Raw genomic sequence first — 24,856 nt, 5'->3', positions numbered from 1 at the left:
TAAATGATTTTTTTTTTGGAATGACCATCTTCAATACTTAGGGTACAGGTTTGCCAGTCTGGCTGTGTAGAGGTATCATCCCCTGGTGCCCTTTGTATTCAAGATGCACTAGTTTTATATTAGAGTACTGCCATTACTACAAATTTTTTTTTTTTTTTTTTTTTAAATTTACCTTATATCTATCATTTTTATTTAATTGTGTTTTCTTTTATCATTCTATGGTTTCTATGCTTTTGATCCAGTGTGGTGATGCACTTCTCAATGTCAAACTTAATCACTAGTCATGTTACATTATCTTTAATATAGAATTGTAATCAATGTTATCATTTTGTAATAATTGTTCATGCCCCCCGTGGGCCCTTGATTGGTGAATAAACATATTTGAATTTGAATTTGAATTATAGTAAATATAAAACTAACGATTATATGCCGATAGTCCGAAAAATAAAAACGTCAGAATCGGCGCCATAACGAAAGCTGGGAATTTCACCGCCTCCACCCGAAGTTGATTTTCTATACTTGGGAATCGAATTAGATGCAGAAATCACACTTTATCAATGACACAATGCTCTTAGAACTCACCAATATCGATGAAAAGAATTTACCACTCCATATTCCTCATCCGAAGTTGCCAGATTTTAAAATGCACGAAATGAAAACAAATCTCGACAGTCAAATAAAATGATTTCATCGGATTATATTATTTCATAAACGAACCATAAAAACGGTGTTGGTGAGTACTAAAGGAATTGCACTATTGATAAAATGTGAATTCAGCATTTAATTTGGTTAGCAAGTATCAACCGCCTCCGGTTGGAGGCGGCGAATTCCCAGTTTTAGTAATGGCGCCGGTTCTGACGTTTTCCTGGCATGTCAAATATCAAAATCGTAAAAAAGCCAGGAAAACGTCAGATTTTTCGGACTAATATGCCGATAGATTAATTCCATGTACTCCATTGATTTAATACAGTTTTTCCTTTCTAGACATGTACATACACACTCTGCAGCTTGCTGGTCTAGGTTGGAATAGACCACAATGCAGTTGTTTTAAAGTAGTCCGATCCTCAGGTTCTGATTGTTCAAAAATTATATCCCTGAATTTGCAAAATCATTTGTTTTACCAATGGCATTTTTTCAATGTCTGTGATTCATATAAACAATATTTTGAGAAAAAAAATATGGAAAGGTGTGCTTATCCATGCATTCGAAGGTTGCATGTTTTGATATTTATACAATTTTTAATTTCTTTTATTCCCTTCATTTTCTTGTTTTACATTGTAAATTATCTTGTGCTGTCATATTGGAAAACATCTTTCAGATCACCTGTTATTTTCTATCATGCTAATAAGTATTGACATGTAAGACTTTTGACCCCCCCCCCCTTCTCCCCAGGAAAAAATAATAAATTGTCATTTTTCTTTCTTTTTTATCGGGCATAATGTCGTCTTTTTACAATACAGGATTCCAACTGCAAAGCGTCAATGAACCTATGAAAAATTAAAAATTGTTATACGAAAAAGAATATGTAAAGCTTAATCTGAGATTTTTGTCGGAGTTTATTTTAAAATATGAAAGAGCTAGCCTTCCTGGTAAAGTATTGGATATCCTGCATGCATATCCAGAAAGAATTAAACTCTGTTATACTTTTACTGCGAAATTTTTATTTCCAACTACAAGGCAAAGGCAGTACTCTTTACACGTTATTATATATTATCAATTATTTCTTGTGTATGTAAGTTCGAATGTTAGTTTCAATACAGAAATTAATGCTTTCTCTCTCTCTCTCTCTCAAACATACACATTGTAATATGTAAAATATCTGATAAAGATGAATTGCGCCTATAGTATATGATGTTTATACCCCCCGCTTGAAAAGTGGGAGGGTATATAGTAATCGTTAATTCCGTCCGTCCGTCTGTACGTCCGTCCGTCCGTCCGTCCGTCCGTCTGTTACGCTTTGGGGTACCCATGTCTTATCCGCAACTCCTCTAATACCACTGAATGAAATTTGATGAAACTTTCACAGAATCTTTATTACACATTGCCATTGTGCACCGGGTACCTGTAAAGTGCGAAACGAAATAGAAACGAAACGAACTGAAACGAAACGAAATCTGCCGAAACGAAACGAAATCTACCGAAACGAAACGAAACCTACCGAAACGAAACGAAATCAAAACGAAACCTGCCGAAACGAAACGAAACAAAACTATCAAAATGTTTTTTTTTTCTTTTTGTAAATCAAGGTATATGTATATAATTATAAATGTGTAACTACATGTGGACTTTTTTTTTACTTCAAATAAAATTCATATACTTCAAGCACTTGTTAATATAAAATTTAATTACCGATAAATTATGCTCCCTTCTCAGTCTAATGATGCATTTACATGTTTGCAAGCTGCAAATATACACGAGCGTACTATGAATGTATAGTTTCAATATGTGTATTATTTTCTAATTTTTATATATCTTAACTCTTATTTTCAGTCCTTATTTATCTAGATTCAACATATCTATCAACATTGATGTGTTATACATGTAAAGGCTCGTTTATGCACGGGTCGAAATAAAGTCACTGTACTGTTGTATTGCGAATGTCCTAAAACATAGGATAAACCAGAGACTTAGAGTATTTAGTATTCCATTCCAAGGTGTCTGGTTTTTTGTTCAATCAGATTATACATGTAACTCCAACCGGAATCTTGTGTATCCTTTGTACACGTACATACGGTCCTATTTCTATCGAGGTAATTTTGGAGGAGGAAAGGAGTGGTTTGCAATAAAGAGGCTCGACCATAGACGTCTTAAACGATTTAACTGACTAGTAAAAAGTCTCTCTAAGCGAACGATGTCACTTTTAAGTAGGTAAATTATTCAGTAAGATATCAACAAAATATGACATAGGTGTCGGAAGCGGCGGGGAGGGGGGGGGGGGTTAGCCTCAATCCCCACTATCTTGCAAAGATCTATATATATTACATAGGCATTGAAAACTGGGTTTACCTTTTTTGTTGGTTAAGCCCCCCCCCCCTTACTTTCAATTTCCTTCCGACGCCTATGTAGGAACTTGAAGCGAAACAATTGCCTGTGGTGCTTGAACTATATAAATTTCATATGAAGTGAAAATAGACCATATAAACATTCTGAAAGGTTTGTTTCGTTTCGTTTCGGCAGGTTTCGTTTTGATTTCGTTTCGTTTCGTCTTGATTTCGTTTCGTTTCGGTAGGTTTCGTTTCGTTTCGGTAGATTTCGTTTCGTTTCGGCAGATTTCGTTTCGTTTCAGTTCGTTTCGTTTCGTTTCGTTTCTATTTCGTTTCGCACTTTACAGGTACCCATTGTGCACCTCCTATTTTACTTTTTGATCCGACACATATTTTGAGTTTCCCGGCCACAGGAAAACATGGACTTTTTCACCAGTTATAACCATATGGGAGGCGGGGGGTATCATTTAGTGAGCTCATCGCTCACAGTACCTCTAGTTGAATGTTGAATTTACTAAGTGGGACAGGTACAGTGTTATATTATTATGTATGTAACTCAATCCACTTGGACATAACGTGGAACTAACTCAGAAGGATTTGTAACGGATATTTGATATCCTCTTTACACTGCACATCAAAAGACTTTTAAAGATTTCTTTTTATTGTAATAATGCATTTTATTGAACTGAAGTAGATCTACACCACTGCAATCTCTGCACATTATGTACAAAGCACAATGATTATTTACACCTCTAGAATTTTCAATTTTAATTCGGTGGGGCGTCAGGCCAGTTGAGCACTAACTGCCACCGTGCGCCACAAATTGTGCCTCCGAAATCTCTTGATAGCGATTCCGCACGAAGCCCTCACGGGCTCCATGTGTCACTCACGACAAAGGCCCTTTTAGTAACTTTCCTTTGAAGAAGTGGGGTGGCCAAAAATTAATTTTACACTTTTCAAGTGTTTTTTCTAAGAGACTATAATTTTTTGGCTTAATTAGAAAAATAGATTAGAGAAATCTATTGGAAAAAAATATATATGGATTGATTATATTAAACGAAAATCGAAAGTCTGAAATTATAAAAGATATAATATATTGTTTTCGATTTTAATTTTTTATTCTGAAACACAAGGGAGAGAATTTTTTGTTCACGCTGAAAAAAAATATCGGGTTCGAGATACACATTCGACAGGAAGTTTACAACAAGAACTCGCACGTTGGTTGTTGGAATTTGTTTAGTTTGGAATGTTCAAGAATATTAGATGCTAAACATGAATTCGGATGGTACGCAAGTCTTACTGTCTGTCGAAGCAGAAGCTTATGTGGAACATCTGGTGAAATTCGGGATAAAAGATGTCGGTGGAAGAGAGTAAGTTGAAAACAACCAGCGTTGTCATAGACGCCGATCATATTTTTTTGTTCTCACTAAATCAGTATATTTTGTAGTACCGGTTTTGAATCCAGTTTTTATGGTTTTAAGGCCAAGGCCCCATTTATCCTTTGCATTTTGGAAAAATATTAACATTTGGTCGATATTGGAAAGAATATCATACTAATCATTTTCCCAAATTACTATGCCCCAACAGTTTATTTTTGTTCTTTAGACCCTAATTCTTTTTTAAAAATACTTTCACACAATTAGCCTAGTATTTTATGCAAAATTAATAGATTTTAAACTCTATTCCTGAAATACATGTTACAGTGTTTGGACATTTATTACCCAATACGTTTAATTTTGTTTTTATTGTCTTCTGGAATTTTCTTTAGTTTATGAAATTTGGGAAAATCATAGTTCATACATTGTATTTACCATTGGGAATTGAACAGATACAGCCGCCTACAATCCCTTAAAACTGGAATCTTAGGCTTTAAGCCACATCCTGTTTGGTAACATTTCTTTTTTTTCTGAAACATTTTGCACTGTTCTCTTTTCTTGGAACGGATGTGTGTGATCCATGAGATTGCACTGTGACATGGATTCTTTAGTAAACATGCATCCCCTCTTAGCTTAAGGTCAGTAAGATTCCTCAAAACTGAAAATTTTTACACTGATGTTAATACAAAACTGAAATATCATATAATTTTAGTTTCGACAAACCCGTAGAGATTATCATTTTTGGTGATCATATGATTAATAAAACTTCATTTGCCGCTTGGTGACATAAGATTATCAGCATTCTGAATATTGTATATCTTACAGATGGGGTAGACAACATGAAAACATGGAAAAACTGAACATGCAGGCAGTAGTCAATGCAACAGCTCAGGAAGATGAATTCATCAAGGATTTTCTTATCTCTTGTGGCAAAGTAATTAGTCAGGCATTATGTTTACATCAAGAACCCTAAACCATGCAGTATGAATTTTAAACTGGAAAGTGTGAAAACTGAGTACATGTGTTATGCATTTATATGATTGTTACTGTTAATAACAGAACTATTTTAAAAATACAGTGTAAAAACTTCAAACAAATTCTGACCAAAACCCAAGAAAGTTGTATAAATTTCAAACCTTTTATGAATTATAGAAACTTAAACTCAGTTACAGTAGCTTTGCATGGCTTATCTTCTGTGCTATACATATTGAAATATGAACAGATAGATTAGCATATCAATTCATCAGATTGTAGCTGTTGATCACGAGCTTTAGATTAGAGTATCACCAAATAATCACATAAAGATGAAAGGAAATTTTATACCGTATGTCGGTAAAAATCACAAGTTTTTGCGATGGATATTTACATACAGAGAATGAAAAGAAAAATAAAAAAAATTTTCCATAATTTTTCCTCCGCTTGTTGATCTGGTATAGTTTGACTTTTGGCTGCCTCTCAATCTTTTAATATGAACATTTCTTTTTGTAGGTAGATGTAGTTGTCCATGATCTGATATTAACAGAGGTTTGGAAAGAAAAGATTTTCCCAGAGCTTGTTGACATGAACTTCAATCCAAAGACAACATTCCCCCTATATATGGTGGTATGTCTAGCATGAAATTCTTTGTCAGCTTTGAGGAATACAATTTTTAAAGAATCTTGCTTTCTTTACATAAGAACTGGATTCTGACATGTTTAAGGATAATGGACAATATATCCTTCAATTTTAGGTTTTTAATTAAGGTTATCTTTATGAGCAAGAAAAACTTTCTTCAATATTTTGTAGCTTTATCATGAAGCGACAGTTGTGAATCTGTTGGAGACTACTATGTTTTACCGTGAGACTTGTGAAGCGGCAGAAGATTGTACACCCGATCTGATAGACTACTGCTATAGAAGGCTAACACAGCTAGTGGCTAGGTATGTATTCCAGATAGATTACTGCTATAGAAGACTAACACAGTTAGTGGCTAGTTATGTATACCTGATAGACAACTGCTATAGAATACTAACACAACTAGTGGCTAGGTATGTATAGCTGAAAGACTACTGCTATAAAATCCTAACACAGCTATACAAAGCTAAACAGCCAGTGGCTAGGTATGTATACCATGTATACCTGATAGACTACTGCTGTAGAAGGCTAACACAGCTATACAAAGCTAAAACAGCTAGTGGCTAGGCATGTATACCTGATAGACAACTGCTACAGAAGACTAACACAGCTAGTGGCTAGGTCCGTATACCTGACAGACTACTGCTATAGAATACTAACACAACTAGTGGCTAGGTATGTATAGCTGAAAGACTACTGCTATAAAATCCTAACACAGCTATACAAAGCTAAACAGCCAGTGGCTAGGTATGTATACCATGTATACCTGATAGACTACTGCTGTAGAAGGCTAACACAGCTATACAAAGCTAAAACAGCTAGTGGCTAGGCATGTATACCTGATAGACAACTGCTACAGAAGACTAACACAGCTAGTGGCTAGGTATGTATACCTGATAGACAACTGCCATAGAAGGCTAACACAGCTAGTGGCTAGGTCTGTATACCTGATAGACAACTGCCATAGAAGGCTAACACAGCTAGTGGCTAGGTCTGTATACCTGACAGACTACTGCTATAGTAGGCTAAAACAGCTAGTGGCTAGGTCTGTATACCTGACAGACTACTGCCATAGAAGGCTAACACAGCTAGTGGCTAGGTATGTATACCTGATAGACAACTGCCATAGAAGGCTAACACAGCTAGTGGCTAGGTATGTATTCCAGATAGATTACTGCTATAGAAGACTAACACAGTTAGTGGCTAGTTATGTATACCTGATAGACAACTGCTATAGAATACTAACACAACTAGTGGCTAGGTATGTATAGCTGAAAGACTACTGCTATAAAATCCTAACACAGCTATACAAAGCTATACAGCCAGTGGCTAGGTATGTATACCATGTATACCTGATAGACTACTGCTGTAGAAGGCTAACACAGCTATACAAAGCTAAAACAGCTAGTGGCTAGGCATGTATACCTGATAGACAACTGCTACAGAAGACTAACACAGCTAGTGGCTAGGTCCGTATACCTGACAGACTACTGCTATAGAATACTAACACAACTAGTGGCTAGGTATGTATAGCTGAAAGACTACTGCTATAAAATCCTAACACAGCTATACAAAGCTAAACAGCCAGTGGCTAGGTATGTATACCATGTATACCTGATAGACTACTGCTGTAGAAGGCTAACACAACTATACAAAGCTAAAACAGCTAGTGGCTAGGCATGTATACCTGATAGACAACAGCTACAGAAGACTAACACAGCTAGTGGCTAGGTATGTATACCTGATAGACAACTGCCATAGAAGGCTAACACAGCTAGTGGCTAGGTCTGTATACCTGATAGACAACTGCCATAGAAGGCTAACACAGCTAGTGGCTAGGTCTGTATACCTGACAGACTACTGCTATAGTAGGCTAAAACAGCTAGTGGCTAGGTCTGTATACCTGACAGACTACTGCCATAGAAGGCTAACACAGCTAGTGGCTAGGTCTGTATACCTGACAGACTACTGCCATAGAAGACTAACACAGCTAGTGGCTAGGTATGTATACCTGACAGACTACTGCCATAGAAGGCTAACACAGCTAGTGGCTAGGTCTGTATACCTGACAGACTACTGCTATAGAAGACTAACACAGCTAGTGGCTAGGTATGTATACCTGACAGACTACTGCCATAGAAGGCTAAAACAGCTAGTGGCTAGGTCTGTATACCTGACAGACTACTGCCATAGAAGGCTAACACAGCTAGTGGCTAGGTCTGTATACCTGACAGACTACTGCCATAGAAGGCTAACACAGCTAGTGGCTAGGTCTGTATACCTGACAGACTACTGCTATAGAAGGCTAACACAGCTAGTGGCTAGGTATGTATACCTGACAGACTACTGCCATAGAAGGCTAACACAGCTAGTGGCTAGGTCTGTATACCTGATAGACAACTGCCATAGAAGGCTAAAACAGCTAGTGGCTAGGTCTGTATACCTGACAGACTACTGCCATAGAAGACTAAAACAGCTAGTGGCTAGGTCTGTATACCTGACAGACTACTGCCATAGAAGGCTAACACAGCTAGTGGCTAGGTCTGTATACCTGACAGACTACTGCTATAGAAGGCTAACACAGCTAGTGGCTAGGTATGTATACCTGACAGACTACTGCCATAGAAGGCTAAAACAGCTAGTGGCTAGGTCTGTATACCTGACAGACAACTGCCATAGAAGGCTGAATCTAACTTTATCTTACCAATGTCTTTCTCAGTCTAACCTTCAGAAAGAAATTCATGTTCAACAGACCTAATGATAAATCTCTTCTTTTTTTTTTCATTTTGTTTAGGTCTGAGAGTGTAGAAGATGATGAGGATGAACCTAATGACCCCACACTATCAGCAGAAACTCACGGTGGTAATATGGAGGTAAGTCTTCAGAAACTCAATATTAATAAACTATGGAAGGGAATTACCGCCAAAAGTCTATGTATCTTGCTTTTATTCTTATTCTGCCTACTTCTTTATGCTTTGTTATTGTTGTAATTATATGTCACTTTATTGTTTTCGTATTCGTCTTTATTACATTACACTTGAGCTTTTATCGTTCTTTATATTGTCCTTACTTCTATGTTGCTTTATTCTTGTGGATACATTCTACTTTCTTTTAATTTGATACTGTTTTTTAAATAAACTATCTCTATTATCTCGATTACGAACGTAAATTCAATCATGTAAACAATGCCGCCTAGCGTTATAATGCGGCACTAAATTCAATGAAGACGAATGTAAGTTGTCCGAATTTAGTGCCGCATTATAACGCTAGGTGGCAGGGTGTTCGCTATACGAGTGTTGGTAAAAATAGGTAAGCAAACCCGGACCGGGGTTATTAAAGATTTTTCAATTTTCTGCCTTAATACTTTATCAATCGAACTTAAATTTTCAAATGATGTTTGTTATAAGTTCAGGTATGTACCCGATAATGCCATTCCCTCGGAAGATGGCAAGATTTCCCCTGGAAGACTGACTACATAGTGATGCTTCCTTCGGAAGACTATTCAGTGAGACTTCCCCCGGGGAGTTTCAATATATAGCTAGTCTTCCGTGGGAAATCTAGCTGTATATAGCAATTCGTCCCCCTTCATAGCAACCCCTCCCCCGAATATTTTTTTAAATCGTAAAACAATGTTTATATGTTAACGTTTTCAATTTTATAAGAAAAGTTATACGTCCTACATAAATAAATGTTTAAATGAAACCATTTTAATAGTGGTTAATGAGCTTAAGGTCTTACGCAAGGAAATAGCCAATCAAAATGAACTTAGTTTAATAATTTAATCATTTTAACCATTTAGTTTAACATAGATAACCTTCACGAGTACAAATGGATAATGAATTCCGCCCCCGCCCCCCCCCCCCCCCCCCGGATGCCCCTCCACTCGGGTGCAATCGCCCGCGTGGCACTGTGGTTACGGCGTCTGCTCTCTGGTCACGAAACACAGTAGTAAGGAGTCAATCAATACGTCGTGGGTACGAATCCCACTATGGGACGTGGAGTTCGGTCCTTCGGATGAGATCTAGAGCGTTTTATCCGAGGTCCCGTATCGCAGTAGGTGCTGGCCCGATAAAAGATCCCCCACTGCCCAATGGCTACAGACTGTATAAGTGCCGAGTATATAGGACAAATTTGCAGCTATCCACCGGCAAGAGGTGGCTTCTCCATTTGAGTTAAAAAATTCTCAAATTTAAAGGGACGTTATACAATCATACCCCCAAGTCTCAATATATATACTGACTTCCGTCTGTACGACATCCTATGGGGTAAGTTTCACCGGTAGAGGGGAGGATGCCACGAAACATTTTCCTAAACGTAACATACTTTTTACTACTGGAAAAGTTCAGCGAAAGGCTTGTTGCCCCCATCCCTTACACTTTTTGTTGCAGTACTAATCACATGCTAATACAATGTAGTCAATTCATATATTAAAGTAGTTAAATGTACTTAGTGGCATATGTACATATGAGTTATATTTGGTACTGAAAAAAAGTTGACAACCCCCCCCCCCCACCACCAAATATAGAATTTTCAAGTTTTAAGATATTTTAACTCTCCTGAGTCCTGGCTGATGTATAATACGGTGCGTACTAAAAAATATTTCTTTTCTTTATTAAAAAGTGCTATTTCAATATAAAATATTAATGTATGAAAAAAGACTGGGGAGTTTCTAGTATGCCTAAGGTGTTGCCTTGTTCCAACTTTGCCTACCAATAACACTCCTCACTCCTTTGCAAAGCCCCGTCCCTAGAATCACACGCATGAGCAATTACTATCTGTCGTGAAATAAAGTTCAGTTCAGTGGAACCAGTGACGGATTTAAGGAGGGGGTGCATCCGGCGCCCCCACCCCCTAAAATTGTCAAAGTTAACATAAATCACAGTTTCGTCTAGAAAATGTAAATATGCTTACTTGGTAGACCTCATTTTTACCTTACAAAATATCTAGAACCCAGGAGCTTCCGGGGGTTCGCCCCCTGAGCCCCCACCAGGGCTTTGGCCCTTGACCTACTGGGAGCCTCAAGGCGGCCTCCAGACCCCTTGCCTTCTTTTGGCGCCCCTCTAACTTCAATTCCTAGATCCAAGCTTGGGAATGTCCTGAAAAACAACTCAATTTATAAATTTATAAAGGGGCATCTAGTATCAAAATATTTAACATTTTTATGTCAATTAAACTGTTTAACGGGAATTCAATTATCCAACAAATAACTTTAGTAGAGTGATATTTTTTCAGGCGAGAGAACTGTGACGTAGCATCGGTTTTGAAAATTCAAGCTATCCGCTGAAAACAACTTGACAAGCAAAAAAAAAAAAAAAACAAACAAAAAAACAAAAAACAAAAAAACCAAGGAAATTGTCCAAACTTGAAAATACATAGGCGTCGATCGGAACCGCAGAGAGAGGGGGCCCCCACTTTTTCCCAAAGTTAGACTTAGTATAGACATTGAACATTACTGCGTAGGTTTAGCCCCCCCCCCCCCCCCCCACACACACACACTTTCCATGGACTCGATGCAGCATAGGTTTTAAATGTGGAAAGTGGTGGTGTTTTGAAAAAAAGAAATTGGCACTGAAATTTGACCCCCCCCCCCCAACACACACACACGATATAGGATTTTTGTGTGTGGACAGTGGACATTTCTCTCTCTCTCTTTTTTTTTGCTTGTCAAGTTTTTTTTTTTTTTTGAAGGTCTAAAAAATATTTCTTACGCTTAACCCCCTCCCGCCCCAACTTTCACTTTGCTTCTGATGCCAATGAAATCATATTAAGGGGGCGGGTGGGTTTTGGGTTAGATTCAACTTCTTCTATAGTATAAAATTTATATGTTATCCCTACCATACTACATTAACCGTATTTGACCCTTACCCTTACAAAAAGTGGGTCGGCCTTTCAATGAGCATATTCAGTAAAGTACCGGTATATAAAGTTATGTTTAAAAAAAGAGGCCGCTATCCCAGAGGAAATAAATATGGAGTTTCCATCATTGGATCGGGTGATCGGATTCGGCCTTCAGATGTTCGATTGATAAAGTATTAAGGCAGAAAATTGAAAAATCTTAATAACCCCGGCCCGGGTTTGCTTACCTAGTTTTACCATCACTCGTAGCGAACACCCCTGCCACCTAGCGTTATAATGCGGCACTAAATTTTGACAACTTGTATTCGTCTTCATTGAATATGCTTCATTCTTTGTGTGATTGAATTCACGTTCGTAATTGAGATAATCATTTAAGAAACTGTATCAATTTAAAAGAAAGTAAAATGAATTAACAAGAATAAAGCAACATAGAAGTAAGGGCAAAATGAAGAAGGATAAAAGTCAAAGTGAAATGCAATGAAGACGAATATGAAAACAATAAAGTGACATATAATTATAATAATAACAAAGCATAAAGAAGTAGGCAGAATAAGAATAAAAGCAAGATACATAGACTTTTGGCGGTAATTCCCTTCCATAATAAACCACTTAGTTCTCAGAGACTGTCAATGGTACCGTGGTATAAGTTGTCAGGAACTCATTGCTAAATAATACGTCCTCACAAAAATCCAATAAAAACAAAGAATTAATTTTGTAGGAACATTGTTCACTAAATTTTTGATACTCAGAAACTCAAAATAGTAAAATGGTGGTAATTAGTTGTCAGAAACTTTTTGTTAACATAGTAGTTAAGTCCTCAGAAACACACATTCCTAGCAAGGGCTGGTCACCTTAAACCACAGAAACTACTGTCATTGAATTTTGGCAGTAAGCTAGCTAGTCCTCCGAAACTCACATCGGTAATTTGGCTGTAAGTCCTTGTTAATAACTAGTCTTTAGAAGTTCACAGTAGTTGTGTAGTTACTGTAGTAAATCCTCAGTAACTCTGTGGAAAGATTTTAGCAGCAGACCTGTTTACTCTTACGATTTCACCGTATTTTGTACGGATTTTTAGTCCAAAATACGTCTCACGTTTTGCTATTATGAAAATACGGAAATCCGAAATACATTTGTTTGGAATTTAGCAGCTGTATTTCTTTAGGATCTATCTCAATTTCACGTTTTTAGATGACTTTAAAAAAGAGAATTAAAGATTTCAAACACAGAAGTGATATCGGGGTGCCAAAATGATGTGGTATTATATGACAACGACCAAGTTATTATACCATATTTTAGCAATCAGAAAAGCCGTTGTTCTTCATTAATATATGTAAAATCGATGGAAAATGAAATCTTACTGGCATATGCCAAATCTCACGGACAAATCTACTCAAAAATACTGAGAAACAACGATATAGGTAAACAGGTCTGTAGCAGTCATTCATCAGAAATTTTAAGTGGTAACAAAATGGTATGATGGTAAAATGACAGCAAGTCTCCAAAAATTTGGTTGTAAAAATTTGGCCAGTTCCAAAGCTTATCACCGAAACTAATACAAGCATGTTTGATGAAAAAAATAATTTTTATAAATTTGAATTATTTTTTATAAGACAAAAAAACAGTGGTCTATATGATTGATATGAATGATAATAAATATTTTTGTTACAGGAGTTGCAGAAACAGGAGAAGAAACTAAATTTTGAGATTTGTATCAAGGTGATTTCTCTTCTGCGGTACATCACAGACAATCTGGAAAGGTAGGTAAACAGCTCATTATGTAGTATACCTGTACTGTTTTTCTACTGTTGTAATGTAGGAAAGTTGATTTAAATCTGCTACATGTATTTCAAAGGCATGTGTTTCATTTTGAATTAATGATTGTTTCAAATTATTTTTAGCTTGCCATTAAGTGTAATGACCAGAATGCTAAATACATTGGACATTCCTATTCTGTTAGTTCAACTAGTAGAATGCCCACCTTGGACAAAAAGGAAAAATGGTAATTTAACAAAAAGTTATTGGGAAAACTATTAAATTTTATATGAAATACTCTTTAAGTCAATAATATAGAAAAGGAATAAAATAAATAGAGGATATTCGATGTTTTGTAGTTGAATGTGGAATTTATTTCACGAGTGGGACAGGATTTTTGATATTTTCACGAGTGCGAAGCACGAGTGAAAATATCAAAAAATCCTGTCTCACGAGTGAAATAAATTCCATATTCAACTACAAAACATTGAATTTTCTGTTTATTACATTTTTAAACAAAAATCTTTGATTTTTCCTTTGCCTCTGCCTTTTTGTAATACAATGATAGGCTACATGACGTCATAGTTGAGCGGTTGAGACGTCATAGCTATGTGAGGTGAAAACACTGTAATCATGGATTTAGCAAAATATTTTGGCAATTTTTGACAGTTTTATTTGCTGTCAGAATGGTTTATTTATTTCCATCTATCTTATTTTATGTCAAGAAAGTTTTTTTACAACAATCTTCGTTATGGGAAGGGAAATCTCGAGTTTTCCCGCACTTCTGATATTCGTCACACTGTGACAGGATATCATTTTGATATCCTTTCATACTGTGACAGGATATCATTTTTATTCAATGAATAAATTACAGTATATCACGGGTAAAAATGTAATAAACTTCATTTTCACAAAGAAAATTATTGTTCTTCTAAAACTTCAAGAATTAATTACATGTATGTCGAAACTGATAAATTGTGTGTAGCGGTTTGTTTTCTCTGCAGGAAAAGTATTCAAATTTATTGACAGTAAGTGGCAGGAACTAAACTTTGAAGAGAGCATGAAAATCACAAAGATAGAGGGACAGGTAATGTAGTATGGAAATTGACCCATCACTCAGGTTATTTACAACTGTGATAAGTCATTAACAGAGCCTGAGCTTATCAAAAGCTAACAAAATAACCTCCAAAATGTAGTTGAATTGGAAAAAAGCATATGAAAAGAGAGAGTTGCTACAAATTCATTTTTTCCTCAGACTTGAATCTGAGAGACTGATAATTGACTTTATTTAACAAGCTGCTCACGAGTTTGACTTTTTTTTAGTTTGAAGATGAATGTATATGAGATAGAAGTAGAAGCTCACTATGTATTTTTTTCCTGTTTGTTTTAGATTTGGCTGGCCTTGTACACACTGCTGATGAATGGTAAATGTCAACAGAAATATGATCTGAACACTCACAGGAAAAACAGTATCCTCAAGGTATGCTTACACAAAAGACAAAATCTGTATAAAAATAAGATATAAACTGAACACTCACAGGAAAAACAGTATCCTCAAGGTATGCTTACACAAAAGACAAAATCTGTAAAGCTTATTTGACAAGAGGCCCAGGGGCCACAGCGCTCACCTGAGCACATCGGCTAGGAAAAGGCACATATCAGATCAGAACTGAAAGTTTACTGAGGTGGGGGGGGGGGGGGGGGGCTTGAATTTTAACCCCCCAGGGGATCATGCTTTGAACGTGCTAGAATCAACACAACCTGAGGATGATTCCATATAAATATTAATAATCATGGCTTTGAAGTACTTGAAAAGAAGATTTTAAAAGGTTTCCCTATATATTCTAATGTAAAACTTTGATCAGCCATTTTGGCCCCACCCTACCCCCAGGGGTCAGGATTTGAACAAATTACATCTATACTACCTGAGAATGATTCCACATGAGTTTCATCTTTCCTGGCCCAGTGGTTCTTGAGAAGAAGATTTTTAAAGATTTTTCCTATATATTCCTATGTAAAACTTTGATCAGCCATTTTGGCCCCACCCTACCCCCGGGGGTCATAATTTGAACAAACTTGAATCTATACTACCTCAGGATGATTCCACATGAGTTTCATCTTTCCTGCCCCAGTGGTTCTTGAGAAGAAGACTTTTAAAGATTTTTCATATATATCACTATGTAAAACTTGGGTCGGCCATTTTGGCCCCACCCTAGTCCGGGGGGTCATAATTTGAAAAAATTTGAATCTACACTACCTAAGGAGAATTTCACCTGAGTTTCATATTTCCTGTCTCAATGGTTCTTGAGAAAAAGATTTTTAAAGATTTTTCATATATATTCCTATGTAAAACTTTGATCGGCCATTTTGGCCCCACCCTACCCCGGGGGTCATGATTTGAACGAACTTGAATCTACACTACCTGAGGATGATTCCACATGAGTTTCATCTTTCCTGGCCCAGTGGTTCTTAAGAAGAATTTTAAAGATTTTTCATATATATTCCTATGAAAAACTTTGATCGGCCATTTTGGCCCCACCCCACCCCCGGGGGTCATGGTTTGAAGAAACTTAAATCTACACTACCTGAGGATAATTCCACATGAGTTTCATCTTTCCTGGCCCAGTGGTTCTTGAGAAGAAGATTTTTTAAAAATGCCATTAATTTTTCTCTTATTCATAATTATCTCCCCTTGGAAAAGGGCGTGGCCCTTCATTTGAATAAACTCGAATCCCCTTCACCCAAGGATACTTTGTAGCAAGTTTGGTTGAAATTGGCCCAGTGATTCTTGAGAAGAAGATGAAAATGTAAAAAGTTTATGACAACGACGACAACAATGACGACGACGACAGACGATGGACAAATTTTGATCAGAAAAGCTCACTTGAGCCTTCGGCTCAGGTGAGCTAAAAATAAGATATAAACTGAACACTCACAGGAAAAACAGTATCCTCAAGGTATGCTTACACAAAAGACAAAATCTGTATAAAAATAAGATATAAACTGAACACTCACAGGAAAAACAGTATCCTCAAAGTATGCTCACACAAAAGACAAAATCTGTATAACTTACCCGGTATATAAAAATTAGATATAAACTGACCACTCACAGGAAAAACAGTATCCTCAGGGTATACTTACAAAAAAGACAAAAAACTGTAAACTTTGTATAAATGAGGTATAAACTGAAAAAGACTCCAAAATACAAAACAAATTTACAAATCCAGTTTATCTTTTATTTGGAGTTGCTTTCTCATGAATTACAAACTATTATTAATGGTTACTGGTTTATAAGGTAGATTCAATGAATCAGTATCTTTTCAAAATAAATGTTCATTGAGAATGAAAATTCATGGATGAAGATGAATCTCGAAATCTACAAATATTGGTTCCTGAGAGACAATGATGATTCCACACTATTTTGAAAGTTGAGGTCCCACATGACAAAGGTTATAAATTATGTTGAAATTTGAGATCCCAGTTTACTGAGATTATAAATCATGCTGAAAGTTGAGGTACTTTTTGACTTATGTTATTGAGTTCAAATAAAGTTGAGGTTCCACTTGACTGAGGTACTTTACAATTTACTACGTTTTTAATTTAGGTCCCACTTGAATGGGATTACAGTAAAACTCATTTAGTACGAACACAGATATAACGAATTCATGGATATAGCGAAGTTTTTCTGGGTCCCTGGTAAAATTCTTAACAAATCCTTGTAAAATTTTACGGTAATAACGAACTCTGATATAACGAATTTACGGATATAGTGAACTGATTTTGGGCCCCATTGATGTTAAATATAATGAAATTTACATCTTTTATAACGAACTTTCAAAGATCTCAAAATTTGATATATTGAACTGACTTATTTTTGTTCATGGAATTGTATATATAATTCAGTTCACAATAAAACCTTAGTTATCGAAGGCATGTTTTGTAATATTTGCTTCCCTAAGTAACATATTTGGTAGTAATACTTGAAGGAAAACCTGCATATTGCGAATTCGCTTTATATGGTTTTACGAATTTGTTATACGGTTATAACGAATTACGGATATAGTGAATTAAATTCACAGGTCCCTAGGACTTCGTTATAACCGAGTTTTACTGAATAAGTTACACTTTAAGTTGAGGTCCCACTTGACTGAGATTATTAGTTACATTTTAAGTTGAGGTCCCTTTTGACTGATATTATTAATTACATTTAAATTTGAGGCCCCTTTTGACTGAGGTTATAAATTCTGTTAACCTGGCTTACGTTATTAATTACAGTTTAAGTTGAGGTCCCACTTGACAGAGGTTATTTATTACATTTGAAGTTGAAGTCCCACTTGACTGAGGTTATTTATTACATTTGAAGTTGAGGTCCCACTTGAGTGAGGTTATTGAGGTCCCACTTGAGTGAGGTTATTGAGGTCCTACTTGAGTGAGGTTATTGAGGTCCCACTTGAGTGAGGTTATTTATTACATTTGAAGTTGAGGCTATTTATTACATTTTAAGTTGAGGTCCCACATGACTTAGGCTATTTATTACATTTTAAAGTTAAGGTCCCACTTGACTTAGGTTATTTATTACATTTTAAGTTGAGGTCCCACTTGACTTAGGTTATTTATTACATTTTAAGTTGAGGTCCCACTTGACAGGTTATTTATCACGTTTTAAGTTGAGGTCCCACTTGACTGAGGTGATGCTGGATCAGCTTCCTATCTTGGTTGAGATGCAGAGGTACCTGGAGCACCTGTCAATGATGGAACCTCCCGCCCCGGCTAGAGAACTCATCCTTGAACAGGTACTTTAACGACGTTCGATCCTTCGATTCGTTCGATTTAAAGTCTTAAACTTTTTTTGCCAGTATATTTTTAGTTTCTACGTACATAGCTTAATTAAAATTCAAATGAAAAAATGTGGGTCAATATGCTTCTTTTGGCACTACAGTACATTTAATATGACCTTTTTGCACTGAAATTTGTGTCTTAATTAAAAATTAAATTTTTTCCCTCCAATATTTTTATCCAATTAAAGCATGAAACAATATGAACTCTAAGTTTGTTTAAAAAAAGACACTTAAAAATTGTGACTAAGAAAAAGTTTCAAATTGCTTCGCATAATCAATTATTTGACCTTTCTGCGCTAATAAAAGGTGATTTTTCGGGCATTGAAAATTTAATATGCCAGAAAAGTATTTTAAAGTCTTAAGCTTTTTCTGATTTTAAGCAAATAGGTCAAATTTATCTTGAATATATAGAAAAGGACATCAAAAGTGGGGGTATATGATGTAAATTTTTAGATATCACTAAAAAAGTGTCAATTTTACGTTAAAATTGGCTCAATTTTTTCCCGGATTTTCAGAATATATTTACTATATTTGTCACACTTTGTTGATAGAATTCGTAAGAAATAATTTAACAGATATTTCAGAACCAGCATAACAAATTTCACTGCAAAAAACAACTTTGTGTGCAACCAGGATGGAAAAATAGGAATCCAAAATTAACAGTACTGTTATAGTTCAAAATGGAAAAACTGATCATTTTCGTCTAAAAAACCTTCCGCCACAAAATATAGTCCCTAGCTTAATTCTTTTTGAATGGAATTTAATCGCGGTTTTTTCATTGAATATAGTTAAATTTGAACTGTAGAATTCAGATTTAATGTTAGAACTTAAAAATGATGCAGAATTTTATAAATAAAGGACCTTACCAAAATACGCTCAAAATCTCAGGATCGTCCTTAAATAGGTTCATCATCAGTACATTGACTAAATGAATTTTTGGGGTTTTTTTTCAAACAAAAATTAAATTTTATAGACAGATATTTTGATTTACTTTAATTGATGCCCATGAAAGATTTTTATAAAATTACTCTTCGATTTCTTTTATTAATACGTACTGTAAAGGTTGATATTTTTACAAGATAATTTTAAGTTCCATTGAATTAATTGTTAGTATAGGCCCTGTGGTTTTTTTTTTTTTTTTATGAATTTATACAAACTGCGTTGGCTTTTTGTTTAATACGAAACTGTTCCATGTTGATTGTAAGATGCAAATAAAATGACAGATTTTTACCACAGGTTCCAGAGATCAAAGAGAAAATTTTGAATGACAATAAAGGAAAGTGGAAGAAGATTGCCAAGAAACAGTCCCAGACTTTCTTCAACCCCTCAGACAGTGATGTACGGGCCCAGGCTAAAAGGTAAGACTGCCTGGTAAGGTTAAATCAGTGATGTTAGGAGCCAACCCAAAAGGTAAAAGAATGCCCTGGTAAAATTAGGTCAGCAAGTGAAAGCTGGACCAAAAAGTAACAATGACCTGGTAAAGTTAAGTCAGTGATGTCAGGGCAAAATTATCTATTAAAGTGAACCTAAATAACTGTATTGTTAGGGCTTAGCAAAAATGTATAAATCGACAGTAATAATAGCTGTTGAATTTAGATGAGGGGTACCTATCTTAAAAAGAATTCTTGATAACTTGCAGAAGCCCATGGGCCAATATTTTAAAATATGATTTACATGTATTTTTATTCCCTCCTCTTTGATACATCTGTTTTTGACCTGTAGATGGGCGGACACCTATAACTTTGATGTGTTGGAGGGACTGCTGACAGACCCCCCTAAGTGTGCGGTGTGTGGGGCTGAAGCCACCAAAAGATGTTCACGCTGTCAGAACGAGTGGTACTGCAGAAGGTAAGCCATATTATATAGAAAGAAAGTACATGTGCAGAAAATCAATTTAAAGTGTTTTTCTTTTACTGTGAATTTGTTAAGATTTTATTTGATTTTTTTTTTGTACAAAATCTATTATCATCCTTTTTTAAAATATGTTTTAGATTGTTTGCATCTGCTGCTATTTATTTGCTTATTGCAAGATGGAAATGCATGTAAGTGTGAATTTTTTAATAACTTAACGTGTATATTTCAGGGAGTGTCAGGTTTCTCACTGGAAAAAGCACAAGACAGCCTGTGACCTGATTCTAGAAGCCAATGATTCTGTGAAGGCCAATGGATAACAGGAAATTGAGACCAATGTGTTTGAACAAGGGAGATAACTTGTCACATGTTTGCAACTAAATGTTTCCATCAATATTTTCTGATTGACAATCAAGCATTAAAAGCAATTCAGAGAAGACTGTGAATCCCAAACCCATCAATTTGGTTAATATTTATTTAAAATTCAAATTTTATTTATTGAATATTTATTTATGAATTTCAAAAGAGAGACATATTAAAAGAGATCTGTTATGTTGTTTTATGATGCTATTGGAGTAATTTTGGTTGTACATCAGTTATGTGTTATTTATTGGAAATATAAAAAGTGGTTCAATACCTTTAAATTGATGGAATATATTTACATAATTTTTAAAGTACGAGGGTTGTCCCGTTAAATCGTGGACAAGTTGTCTAGTTTGAAAAATAATCATCACTGCGTTCTGAAAGTTTCACTACTTTTTAGTACATATATTATAAATATACATAGCAAATTTCAAATAGATATGTGCATAAATAAACAAATTGTGATATTTTATGTTATGTACTGTAGCGCCCTACAGCGCACGGATGATAACGTCGACGTGTCTAAAACAGCGTCACGCTTCATGGTTGCTAAAATAAAGTTGGATATGCCCCACTTAAATTTAGAAATTTGATTGATTTACACACGTGAGTGTTTATTACCAGTTAAGGAACCAATGTGGCACCCTCATGCGATCTTCTGAAGATTTGTGAGCAAGTTACGGACAGTATTCTCACCATCAGTCAAGTAAATGAGAATCTCATATCGACGGTCGACAGTGACAGCGTCTTTTACTATTACAATGGCAGTCTGTCCGCATGTTTTGTACTATCTTGGGACTCAATCAAGAAGACTTCGCTAAGAAAACGTCCATTTTATTTGTATACTAAAAATCTGGTGATATTTTTCATATTTTCGTTCTTCCGTATTTATTTAAAGTCTTTTAAAGTGTCATTAAAACATCCTAATCTACCTGAACTGCTCTCCGATGCGCCGTAACGTCATGAAACGTCGCCATTTTTCGTGTATTGTGTATACAACTTTTCCATTTCGAATGCTCGGGAAACAGCCAAAATTTAACCAAATGCCTTGAAATTTTCAAAACGACAATAGAATTGATTAAGGAATCGAATTAGGATAATTTTCATCCTAATCTTCTGTATTGAAAACTTTTATTACGAATTAATACTTGTATATTCTCTAATACAACCTTGTTATTTTTACCGTGCGCCGTAGGACCGTACCCTGTGCACCTTCAAGCAGAATAAAATCTTTATTTTTGTATATATACATGTATTATCAAAAACATTATGATAGACTTAAATATGATGAATAAACATTTACTGAAAATTTCAGCTTAGTGCGCCCATTACTTTTCGAGAAAAACGCTTTGTCCACGATTTTACGGGACAACCCTCGTACAAGTTCAATTATTAAAATAATTAAAAGATGAAATTTTATCTATAATAAAACTTGTCTTATTCAAACTCCACTTGTTCCAACTGTGGTTAGAGTGTCTGTTTTAGATCATACCTAGTGTGAATAGAAAATCGTTATAGCCCTGTTGCATCTTTAATTATGCCCCCCTTCGAAGAAGGGAGGGCATATTGCTTTGCTACTGTCTGTCGGTCGGTCTGTCAGTCGGTTAAGTTTCCGTTCATTTTCTTCACAACCGTTGTACATTCTGAAATAGAATTTGGTATACAGATATATCAGAAGAATATATAGGCCAGGTTCTGTTTTGGGTATGGTCGCGCCATTTTTAGCTCTACTGGTCAGAGACCAGAAGAGCTAATGCGATAGTAATGCGTTCGGCGTCCTCTGTCTGTCCAGCTGTCTGTCCATCTGGACTGAGTTGCTCAAAACACTGGTTAAATTTAACCACTGGATAAGTTAGCCGTTGGTTAAATTCTATATCCACTGGGTAACTAACCACTGTTCAAATATTTGTTGCTCAAAATAAAATTAGCCTCTGGTTAACTAACCACTGGATAAGTGAATTAACCACTGGTTAGTATCCCACAATGCATTACACTTGTCCAGTTGTCAACCAAAAAAAATGGCTACCATGGTAAATATCAAATAAGTAAATAGTGAGACGTTTCACATTACAACCGTATGTGGAGAAGTGGAAAATATCGAGATGTAACAGTTATCAAAACTAAACAAACATTTTAGTCACAAAAAGTGAAGAATGCACAAGTCAGCTGGGATTATGTTTTGCTGAAAATTCAAGTGGAGGATGCAGTAATAATGTAAATACATAGACTGGAATTGTTATAGGATTAGCACCACAGGTAAGATGGATAGGAAGCATGTTTAGAATGATTGCAGAAACCTAGATGCTCATTAAACTGTTAAACATTAGGCCTAGATACAGAAAATATTTTAAAGACAATACCAGCTACTAAACACTTGGCTATACTTAAGACTTACAAGGCAAATGCATCAATTTGTATTGTTTCATACTAATATAAAAACTTATTGAAGCCAGGACACCTTTACTGTTTACACGATGTAAACGTCGTCTGCTATTATTCGAGGAAATTCGCACTTGTTGAATTATTGCTTTTATACATACCTTGACAGAAAGATCTCAGTTCAGTGGTTTGTCAAATATTTCCAAACAAGAAATAACTTTCAGCACATTTACTGGTATGTTATCCTGCATTACAATGTACTAACACTATCTGAAAGTGGGTAGCATTTTTTTTTATTACAGAAAGGTCATGGTCGAATATACAAGTTGATATAGCGAGTTCGTCACTAATGCATTTCGCTCCGTACAATTAAATTTTGCGGTGTAACTAAAAATGCACTATCCAGAGTGTATTCTATAAATACATAACCTTTTAATATTAGCATCAATATATGTAGACATTAGACAAAAAAAAACTCTATGTGGATATCAATAGCAGAAAGTGGAGTGGCTAATTGAATGTGGATTGAGGTGGAGGGGGGGGGGGGTTAAAGTAACCAAAAAAGGTAACCCCAATTTTCAATGCCTTTATAAAGTCTATCTTTGCAAAAAAAGGATAAATATTAAAAAAAAATAATGCTAGATTTATTTTGAATGAATATTTTAATTCATTGTATCTCACGCCGAGACCATGCGAAAATGATAATGAAATCAAAGGAAATGGAAGGCATTTTATTTAATGCAGCAGTCAACAAGAAAAGTAGTTTAATAAAATAAGCAGATAAAAAATATCGTCAAGGAAATGATAACTAATATTATTTTGAAATACAAAAACAAATAATTAATGCAAGATATTTTTTTTAAAAAGGGTTGGGGTAGAGGAACTAGAGGAGGGTGTGTGTGTATGTGTGTGTGTGTTGGGGGGGATGTCAATTCTCAATGTGATTTTAAATATTGATGTATGTTAACCAAAGTAACAATTTATTTCTATCCATTAATAGACCTATATCATGCAAATGACCAACAAATTTATTCATTTATATTTGTTATTTAAAATATACCTAAAATAATTATTTATTTTTCAGCGAGGGAAGGCCGCTTGATAAGATCCTTTGTAATGCCAACAGATTAATCCTTGAAAGAACTCATTTAAAACATTTCTGCTGATGATGAAGACATAAAAACCTATCATATTCCTGACTGTGATGTTATTCCTGCCTAATATTCTACAAAACCATGTCAACTTGACTTTATATTACTGCATACGTCTTTTTAAGTATTCATCAACATTAAATTCTTGGTTACAATATCTATAAGCCTTTGTTTCTTTTGCTATCTCCCAAAATTTACAACAAATCATAATGTTTAGTCATATTTATCCACTGGTTAAGAGACTTAACCCACCTCTTTGGAATGGCTAACTTTAGCCAATATTTAACCACTGGATAGCAAAGTTAACCAGTGGACAAATTTTGAGCAACAGAATTTAACCAGTGGTTAAAAGTTAACCACTGGATAAGAGATTTAACCAGTGGTTAACCTTAACCATTGTTTTGAGCAACTCAATCCTGTCTGTCTTTAAACAATTTTTCAAAAAGCTACTCCTCCTAAAGTTTTGGTCTGATTTCAATACAACTTGGCACACAAGTAGACTACACTAAGATACATAATTCTTTATATCGGTTTTTGATTTTGATGAATGGTGTTGCCATTGTTACCAAAAATAGAAATTTCTTTGAAAATCATTCAAAATGCTACTACTCCTACAGTTTAGGTTTGATTTCAATATATTTTGGCACACGAGTAGACTACACTAAGATACATAATTCTGTTTATCGTTTATT

At 35.3% G+C, this 24,856-nt stretch overlaps 1 protein-coding gene and 1 non-coding gene across 2 annotated transcripts; one reads left to right on the top strand and one right to left on the bottom strand.

Annotated features, from left to right (window-relative positions):
• Positions 1 to 3,760: 3,760 nt before the first annotated feature.
• On the bottom strand, positions 3,761 to 3,890 carry LOC134231191 (U11 spliceosomal RNA). The gene has a single exon (XR_009984517.1). It is a non-coding gene; the product is annotated as a U11 spliceosomal RNA (small nuclear RNA).
• A 293-nt stretch (positions 3,891 to 4,183) lies between these two features.
• On the top strand, positions 4,184 to 21,167 carry LOC134231189 (zinc finger MYND domain-containing protein 10-like). Its single transcript, XM_062713112.1, has 13 exons — positions 4,184 to 4,354; positions 5,186 to 5,294; positions 5,849 to 5,962; positions 6,146 to 6,279; positions 8,769 to 8,847; positions 13,499 to 13,587; positions 13,729 to 13,829; positions 14,587 to 14,669; positions 14,973 to 15,062; positions 18,250 to 18,375; positions 19,657 to 19,778; positions 20,143 to 20,268; positions 20,504 to 21,167. The coding sequence occupies exons 1-13, from the start codon at positions 4,248 to 4,250 to the stop codon at positions 20,589 to 20,591; spliced, it is 1,368 nt and encodes a 455-aa protein (XP_062569096.1). The 5' UTR covers positions 4,184 to 4,247; the 3' UTR covers positions 20,592 to 21,167.
• Positions 21,168 to 24,856: the final 3,689 nt, after the last annotated feature.

The sequence above is a fragment of the Saccostrea cucullata genome, unplaced genomic scaffold (genome assembly GCF_032062105.1).
Source record: "Saccostrea cucullata isolate Sc308-1 unplaced genomic scaffold, CSIRO_AGI_Scuc_v1 ctg3259, whole genome shotgun sequence".
Taxonomy (NCBI): domain Eukaryota; kingdom Metazoa; phylum Mollusca; class Bivalvia; order Ostreida; family Ostreidae; genus Saccostrea; species Saccostrea cuccullata.
This window is presented reverse-complemented; position numbering and strand designations above follow the sequence as displayed.